Source organism: Aplysia californica, unplaced genomic scaffold (assembly GCF_000002075.1).
Source record: "Aplysia californica isolate F4 #8 unplaced genomic scaffold, AplCal3.0 scaffold00399, whole genome shotgun sequence".
NCBI classification, from domain to species: domain Eukaryota; kingdom Metazoa; phylum Mollusca; class Gastropoda; order Aplysiida; family Aplysiidae; genus Aplysia; species Aplysia californica.
This window is the reverse complement of record NW_004797669.1, coordinates 131,032-140,739: the sequence shown is the minus strand read 5'-3', so window position 1 is coordinate 140,739 and position 9,708 is coordinate 131,032. Positions and strand designations below refer to the sequence as shown.

The following is a 9,708-nucleotide window of genomic DNA, read 5'->3' as shown; positions in this document are numbered from 1 at the left end:
CACACACACACACACACAAACACACTCACACACACACACACACACACACACACACGCACGAACCATTACAGAACAAAACACGTTTTAACAAATAGGAAAACCAGCACATGGCAAATGTAATTTGTACTGACAGGTTACCAAAACTCAAGAACTAGATCAAACATTCCCGGGGCGGTGCTACTGACTGAAGTTTCTTTAGGCCATTCCCAAAGGGAGGACATTTCCATCTTGAGTTCTTATGCACAGTAGAATTGTACGAGTAATTGTAAATGGGTCGATTCATCAATGTCATGCTCATAACTGTGCCTGAATTGCAACAGGGAACTGCTGCTTTTTCTTTCTTAATCCTTACTATCGTCATTTTTCCTCTACTTCTTTTGTGTGTTTGTCACACTCTTGTGACCCTCTAATTCCGGAGTGCCTTGACAGTCGAAGCAGACTTTGTGTTGTTGAAGCTAGAAAGGTGAGCAGAGTAAGTCTGAATCCCGGTAAGGATTTCTCTGTTGACATCCACCCCTTGGCGCTCACATGACCTTATGCAGTTGCGAGCTCCGTAAAAACCTCTACTAAAACTCAAAAACTACGTCAAACATTCATCATTGCCTTTCTCACGCTAGAACAGGATATAGGCCATGAACAAACACCTTCCACCTTTCCCTATCCCGGGCTAGTCGCTTGATGTCATTCCAAGTCTTCCCACTTTTCTGTACATCCGTTTCCGTGACTCTTCTCCCTGCTGTCCTTCATTGTTCATGCTGATACAGAATGAAGCTCCTCTGTCTCTCAAGATGGAAAAATAATAAGGTGTGTTTGTTCATGTTTCTATAACTTTCCGCTTTTACTGGGATAGGTAGTTGGCCCTCCACAAACACTTTTCGGGCGACCAGACTTATGCACCTTTACTCGCCCCTTACGATACGCAGTTTCACGGCAGATGTATTCTTTGCTCCACCACAGTAAAACTATGCCCCCCCCCCCCAACCTGTAGGGATGACATCAAACATTAATAATAATTATTACTTCACGTTTGCTCGAAACAGGTCGCAGTGTCGAACAGACGCACGTGAGAGTCCGTGACTTCTCACCTTTGTACAGAATGCTCCACAAAATCGCCCCTGCTCCCCCCAGCGTGCACGGCACCGGGTCATCGACCATCAGCGACCACAATGACGTCACAGGCTTGAGGAAAGACAATCTCGGAGGAGCGAGTTTAGCAGACAGCCACGCCCCCGTTGCCTCGGCAGCTGCCTATGATGGCTCCGGGGGTAGCCGCCAGCAGAACGAGGGAGGCGCTCGGCCCGAGCACAAGCTTTACTCCTCCTACTACTCGCCCTCAGCCCAAATGGGAGGGTCAAAGGTCGCCGGGAGGTCACGGCGTGAGGTCAACTCTCGTATTGTGGACGAGTGTTGTCTCCGGCCGTGCAACTTCGCCACGCTACAGAGCTACTGCGCCGATCCGGACGATCCCGTGGTGGAAATTCCAGAGGTCTGTACCTACTTTTACTCTTACCTTTTCCTCCTCATTTGCCGATAAGCGTCGAGGGTAGATGCAGTTTTCCATGGCATATGGCAGGCCAACTCCGCAGCTCCTTCTGTTTGGATATTACATTTTCTTAGTGTTTCCTTGACTCCTTCAATCCACCTTCTGTGTGGCCTTCCTCTTCATTTATAGCCCGGGTGCTTGGTGTTATAGGCTCTCGAGGCTGGCTGCCTGGGTGACAATTGTATCAAGTGGCCAAACCATTTTGTTCTGTTTTTCTATGAAATGCAGGCAGGACTCAGTGCCAATAGTTGTTCTTACTTCTTCAGTTCTATGCCTGTCTAGAGGTCGGTATGCAAGTGAAATTAATTGCCCAAGGCGACCGTCCATTGGTGGGTAGAAAAATGATTGTCTTAGACAGATGGACACTTTGGACAGTGGCATTATGACATTTCAAACCGTAAGGGGGTGGGGTGGGGAGGGAGTAGTTGTCGGTACATGTGGTTGTCTTGGACAAGTGGCCGTTTGAGCAGGTTAAAATGTAGAATAATAATAATAATACAATATCTCCTCATATTCTGCCTTTGTTCCTTGTGCAGGTGTAACGCCCCTTTCAACTACGTTACGTTATTCAAGTGACAGGACCTCCGATTTGAGCATCACATTGCTGTTTTAAGTGAAAAATAAATTCTTCTCAGCCTCCCGCCGTGGTTATTTGGTGGGTGCCCTGGTGTGGTCTGCTCCTCCTTTCTTATCAAACATCTATCATCCTTATCTCTCCTTCTTTGTGTGTGTGTTTTTTACGCTCTTGTAACACCTCTAATTTGACCTGATCGAGTGGCAAGTACCATGAAACAGTAACTAAAGCAAAACAAAGCAAAACACAAAAAACAGCCTCGTTGCAAGACTACAGGAAAAGGTGGATTTGTGTGTAAGGGGGGGGGGGCAATACTTTGCCAATGACAGGATGATACTGTGAACAGCAGATCGTTTAAATACACCCACGCACCCGAATGATCAGAAGACCTCCTTGTCGCCAGAAAGTTGGTTACAGCGTTCTGTGGATATCATGTACGTGTACTTGTTTCTTAAAGATTGCATTATTCTTAAAGATTGCATTATTCTTATTTTCGGCATTTGATTAATACATCACTTCTTTTTTATACAGTTCTCAAATAAGACATCCGCCTTTTGTGAGAATACAGTTTAATTAAAATAAATTGGGGGGGGGGGGGGGGGGTGACGAATCTCTACCGTGAACACCAAATACAGACCCATTTGAAACGGCACTGTTACGAAACAAACAATACGTTTCCTTCTTGCGTGAGTATAGTTATTTCAAATGAAGAAATAAAAATCGAAGATGAACCTCAAATACCCCCAAACACATTTGTATTAAATTACGTGTAATAGGGTTATTGCGAAAAGAACACAGTACGATATTTAAAAAATCAGCTCTCCTGATTTCTACAATACGTATTTACCGGATTTTGCCGTATCAAAGATGTCGTCTCCAGATCTCGCAAAATCGTGTGGTTTTTTTCTCAAAGAAACGTTATTTTTAAAATCTGTTTTCTTTGAAATATATTTTTCTTCATAAAGATGCTACACTCGTAATAATACTAAACTTGCAATGAATAATATGTCTCCATCGATATTGTGGGGCACTCCATTTTAGTATCTCAAACAGAGGTAACAACCATCTTGTAATAATGCAAAATTTATACTATACATAATGGAGTTGTTTTAAGATTGCACTCCCGAATATACAAAGAAATGTCTCATGCGTGATATATCAGCAGTTTATAAGTAATTTGAGTAAATTACTCAGCGGATTACATTCGTCTTTCCCTTTGGTTTCTAAATTGCGAAATTTAACATCAAATTCATATCTATTTCAACGACACAGACAAAGACATTTTCTGAAATAAACGAAGTAAAAGTGCTCAATTCCACTGAGCGCAAACACAGAACATAGAAGAAAAAAATAGATAAAGATAGCGCCAAAATAAACCTGCAAATGCTTTTAGCGTCTTGTGCACATTAGTATTATTACTCATAGGTGGCCTAGATGACTGCTTTGCGTCACCCACTGAGACAACGCTTGAAATAGAAAGAATCCAGATTATTTGTCCATTCCTGACTCTAACTTTGATGGGACTAGAAATTTCGTTTACATGTGACACTCTTGATCACTTGACTCGCCATTTGATTTATTTTTGGTCCAAATTTACTCGTATTTTGTCAGCTGATATTAGTATGGTATAAGAAAAGTATGTATAGCTTGAGTTATAGTGGGGTAGTCCATGATTTATCCTACTTGTGAAATTGTCAGTTGTATACAATCGTTGAAACTCGTGATAACAACTTGGCATTTTCTCCTGTAGGATAAATCTGGATCTATCACCTCAACTTACGTTATAAATTCATTGTCTGTTGTTGGGAAAAGATCAAAATGATTGTCTTATACATTACTCATGAAATTAAGTGTGCGTGTGAGTATTGCATTTTTGTGCACAGTATCCAAATAACTGCACCGGGGGGGGGGGGGGGTTTCCACATAACTTTTGACTTGTATAATTAAATTGTAATGTCCTGGTTTGAATATAGGTAAAGTTGTTTCTTATTTTACATCTTTAATTTTGATTTTTCTTTTCATGTAACCGATCTGCCGGCTATTAGTATAGATTACGTGCTTTGCGTGAAAAATTTCACGCAGCATCAGCCTCAGTTCACCAGAATCGTGAGACCTATATAATGCGCTGAGTATCATTTTTCCGCTGCGTATTATTTTCCTGGGTACCATTTAAATTTGAATTCTGAAAATGAACATAATGCGCACGTTAAAAAATAAAAAATAAACGAAATAAATTGTTGCTCTGCAGAAAGAGAAGAAAGTAAGTATTACCTCTGAACAAAATAAATTGCTGCTATACTGAAAGATAAGAAAGTAGCTACATATTACCCTTGTATATCTCCGTCCAGAAGATTGGGTTGCAGTGGTATGTGGTGGCGTCGGTAGCCTAGTGGTTAGGCTACCGGACCCGTGATCGTGAGATTGCGGGTTCAGGGGTTTGAGCCTCAGCTTGGTCCGATGTTTTATCCTTGGGAAAGGCACTTTGCATGAATTTCTTTTTTGGCTCGGTTCTTTTGGAGATGGACGTTAAACTTGGAGACTGTCTCTTAAATAACCTAATAGTATTGATATGGGCGTTAAACCTATACAATTTCACCATTTTTTCACAATGGTAAATCGCAAATACAAAAAAACCCCTCTAATTTCACAATACAACTAATATCATAATATAAATAGTAATGACGGGTTTTTTTTTAGCCTAGGTTATATCGTGTCTGGCGCCACAACACACACCACTGACCACTCATCTAAACGCTGTTTCACCGACATTGTTTGACCGTATTTGAACGCCTGAATTCATATGCCACTCGACCGCTGAAGTCCCCTTGCCTCATCATCGACAATCTACACCCGCACATGCACACACACACACACACACACACACACACACACACACACACACACACACACACACACACACACACACACACACACATCTGGAACCTGGCGTCTAACAGCTTTTGAGAGAATTGACACAGGCTGACTGCAAATGTTTTCATTTGTACGAGAACATTGACATAGACTGATTGCAAATGTTTCCAGTTGTACTCTTTGGGTATTTCTCAAGGGCAACTCGCTGTACTGTTTGGGTGCGTCGGGTCGTGACCTCGCCAGGAGACGTTCGTGTGGCTGGGGTCATGGAATGTCTCATGAGTTTACCGAGTTCAAGGCTGGGTACTCACCTCGTGGCTTTTTGTTTTGATTTTGTTTTGTTTGCTTGCAGGCTTTTTTTTCCTTTACATTTTGTTTTTGTGTTTGGTTCGTCTGTTTGTTTGCTTTTTGGGAGGATGTTAAGAGACCAACAGCATGGAATGTCAAGGTCAAGGCTGGGTACTCACCTCGTGGCTTTGTTTTACTTTTGTTTTGTTTGCTCACTTTAAAAAAAAATTATTTTGTTAGTGTGTTTGTTTGTTTCTATGTTTCGTGTTGTGAGTGTGTTGAATTCCTGGGTAAAGAAAACCATATCGACTCAATATAATTTGCCTTAGTTCGAAAAGGGAGAGGGGTTAAGACAGATACCAAGAAATTACACAAAGAGAGAAAAATAAATGGAACCTTATAATAATGTCGCCTTCAAAGCAATTGTTTCTCACTTTGGAAACGAGGAAGTGTTCTTTAAGCGTGAACCGTCAGGTAGGAGTGTGAGAATTTGTTGTTCTTTTGCTGATGTGGAGCTACTTTAGAATGGCGAGAATAAGTTGGAAAACAAAAAAGACAAGCAAAGAAGTGTCTCTGATTCTACACACAAGACAAACCCTGCTGAACAAAAGAAAATGAAAAATAATACAATATTATGGCCACCTAAAACGGCTCGAGACCATTGTGAAAGGGGTGCTTGAAGAAAAGAAATGGGACAGGAGAGCCAGTGGAAGGCATAGAATAACATGGATGGACAATATAAGAACATGGACTGGCCTGGATATGGCAGAATGTGCAAAGACTACTCGCGACCATGAAAGGTGGAGGGTCATTACACGTCAACCTCTGAGTTAGAGATGACACCTCCAGGTATCCAGATATCCAGGTGGTACGTAACCTTCCAAAGTGTTTGGAGCCCCGAAGAACGTGCTCTTCGCCAGAGCCACCGCCTCTCTTGGGTAGCAGGTGAGGCAGTCCAACCTCCCTGAATCTTCCCCAAAGAGATGCCATTACCGGATCTCCGTAGCAGGGCATCTCTGCAGCCAGTGCTCCAAATATTGGGACTCGTTGCTGCACAATGGACATATTGGGCCCAATGTGTTGTTATCTGTGTTTGTAGGCCCACAGCCCAGAGAAGAAGCCAGTCCTGATTTTCGCCAGTAGTGCCTGATTTTGTTATTGTTGTTGTTACTGGTGATTTTTGTTATGTGTGCCTGACTTTGGTTTGTTGGTTGGTTGATTTTTATGCACTGTAAATCTACCCCCCCCCCCAACCCATAGGTTTAATCTCCTCTTTCTGTCTGTCTCTCTCTCTCTCTCTCTGTCTCTCTGTCTCTCTCTCTCTCTCTCTCTCTCTCTCTCTCTCTCTCTCTCTCTCCACCCCCCTCCCCACACTCATCTTTGCCAAGGGCTCTGATTTCGCATTGACCTATTTGTGGCTTAAACTATAAGCGCATTAGGTCCGCACGCAAACAAAAACAGGACAAATAATATGATAACCAGTGTGCTAATGAATAGCTTTCTTTCGATCTTTCATTACAGGATGTACTGCGGCAGCGCCTCGGTTTCACCACACAGCGACCTGCAGGTCACGTGGGTCAGACCGGAAGACGGCGCCAGACGACATCGAGGCCCTCGGCGGAAATCAACACCGGTTCAGGTCATCGGCGATTGGGCTCGTTTTTCTGGGTGGAGATCGGGAATCAACCTACCCGCAAACCGCTTGTAGAATGAATAGACTTTTAGTCCTCTCGCTCGTAAATTGCAAAATAAAAACAAAGTCTGCTTGCTACTGTCGCATACTGCTCATTAATTATTCTGGATAATAGTTGATGAGGATTTTCCTGGCGAGGGGTGAAATGTTAGAGAAGATTAGGTAATATTTGTACACTTTGACAATCTCGGAGAGGAATGTTAAAGAGAATGTTTACACGCTGACAATCTCTGAGAAAACTGTTACAGGGAGTATTTTGTAATCTGGCAACCTCTGCGGGAACCGTCAAATTTAAAAAGGAAATGTTAACACAATGGCGATCTTCTTTCAGGATTCCCTTACCGGACCCTTGTGAAACGTACTTATAGTAATAGTCTAAATAACATTAACTGCACCGTGCATTTTTGAAGAGTTTTAGCAAATCTTTGCAGCAATCGAAGCTTTCAGTGCCTGATTTCGCTTTATTCGCGCAGATTTAAACAAAGTAAAGGGACTCCGTCCTTTCAGTATCAGCAGGCTACAGAGTCCAACATTTCTATATATCCTGTTTTTCCCTCGTCCATATTTTATAGACTTGTCCTGATCTTGCTCAATTAATGAATTTTATCGAATTTTTCGAAAGAAAAAACAAACAAGACAAAACTGTAGTGCAGTTGAAAATGTTTCAAATTTTTGGTTGCAATGTTTTTGTTGGCTTGATATTTGTTCGTTTAATTCGGCTCAGAGCATTCCGAAATTTGCCTTTTCGTCAAATATGAATACGTTCTGACTTTTATTTGTAAGTTTTACAGCTTCTAATTTTTGTTTATACTTTTTTGGAATATTGTGAACTGTTGAGTAGACCCTGCAGCTTCTATTAAACCAGTGATCATATATTCGTGCATTTTGTTCGTCGACCTACCCCACCCTCCTCTACACCCCCCTCTCTCTCTGTCTGTCTCTCTATCTATCTATCTATCTATCTATCTATCTATCTATCTATCTATCTATCTATCTATTTATCTATCTATCTATCTATCTATCTTTCTTTCTTTCTTTCTCTCTATCCCCCCCTCTCTCTCTTTCTCTCTCTCTCTCTCTCTCTCTCTCTCTCTCTCTCTCTTTCTCTCTCTCTGTCCCATTCTCTCTCCATTTCTTTCTCTCTCATTCTCTCCCTATCTGACAATCTATTTATCTATCTAGCTCCTTGCTCTGCACGCTGTACTGAATGACTCGCCAATCTCCATTCGTTGAAAATTTATTATTCTCAATATTATATTGGTATTAATTCTTTCCTGCAAGGTATTATATTTTGACATAATCAACTCCTTAAGAAGAAGCCAATAGTATTCCCACTAGATCTAAAACTGGCTCGCTAACGCTTTTATATTATTATGATATTATTATTACCATAACCATAAGTCTCTCCTGCTACATATCATTAACTGCTTTTTCCAACAAAGAGATTTATCGTAAAGAAGACACATGTGATAAATCTTGGATTTCATGTTCATCATTAAATTAGCTTCTACGAAATGGGAATCGACTCCGTTTATTCTGTGCTCAGAAGCGAAGAGAAGCCATCACACCAAAATATACGAGTTTATTTTATTCAGAAAACGAGACATATCTGTCTCGTTAAATCGATTTACTAGCGCATAATGTGAACACTGTCACGATTTGTGCCGCGAGTATTATAAATCTGCTTGTCAGTATCCTTCACATATTATTATTATAAGGATAACAAGGGTGGCTTCAGGGCAAAACCATGAACCTGCTGAACTGTGGGGTAAAAGCGATCAGCAACAGACGGCTATGGTAGAAAAATATTGACCGCATACGGCGCCTTTTCTCTGAAACAGAGATTTCTTTCTTTGAAAATCCATATACGTGTAATAAGAGGAGGGTAAAACACACATGTATTTTTTTGTCGAAAAACTCACCTGTATCTTTGATTCATGTGCTTGAGTTTCTGTCTGTTTGTCGTTCTGTCCATCTATTCGTCTGTCTTTTTCAGTTCAAACAATTGTCTGTCCCTCTATGACAGATAACATGAAATAACAGGGTGGCCAGGGAAGTCGGAAAGTCGGAAATTGGTCGGAAATTTTTGTTTAAGTCGGATAAGTCGGATTTTTGTCGGAAAAATTTTGTTCCGACGGAAATGGTTGGATAAACGTCGGCAATAAAAGGAAATTTGAGAAAATCTGTAAGTTGCCTTGGGAAAAACCAGGGAAAATACATAAAAGTTCTCGAATATTTGAAAACCAAATCCGATAACGTCCCTAAGTTCATTTTGTCGGTCGCGATCATTCAGCTTTTCTCGGTCTGAGAGTACGTTTCATGCGAACAGGCGACTATGGCGGCAAGCGGAAGTGTACGAGTGATGCCGAGGCTCGATCGGGAAAATCTAGATCTAGTTTCGCTTTCACTACCTCCCTGAAATTTTCCGATAAAAGTCTGATAACACAACATTGTTGTAACATGCAGTTTGTGCATTACAAAGGCTGTGTCGCTATGAAAACAAATCAATATTTGTCTCTTGTTTAAAAAGAAAAGAAAGTTATACAAGCGTGTTGTCGGGCTCGCCGTCGTGACGGTCACTGAACCTGCGCGTTTGTATGTCACACACATGATGATAGGGCGTCGAGTGAGTACCGCGAATGTTTGGGTCACTTAAGTTCATTCTAAGTCTGAGCGTTGCGAAGTATAGGACTCCGGGATGGCGGGATTATTATTTTTTTTAAAAGATACACTCGGGTG

The 9,708-nt window shown here is 41.5% G+C and overlaps 1 protein-coding gene across 1 annotated transcript in view; it reads left to right on the top strand.

Annotated features, from left to right (window-relative positions):
* The window catches only part of LOC100533412 (insulin-like 0), a gene marked incomplete in the record, with an annotated part of 35,351 nt that extends 28,330 nt beyond the window's left edge, over positions 1-7,021 (top strand). Inside the window, 3 exon segments of the mRNA NM_001204695.1 lie at positions 1,043-1,486; positions 6,798-6,944; positions 6,946-7,021. Of these exon segments, the coding sequence (NP_001191624.1) occupies positions 1,043-1,486; positions 6,798-6,944; positions 6,946-6,984 (630 nt within the window).
* Positions 7,022-9,708: the final 2,687 nt, after the last annotated feature.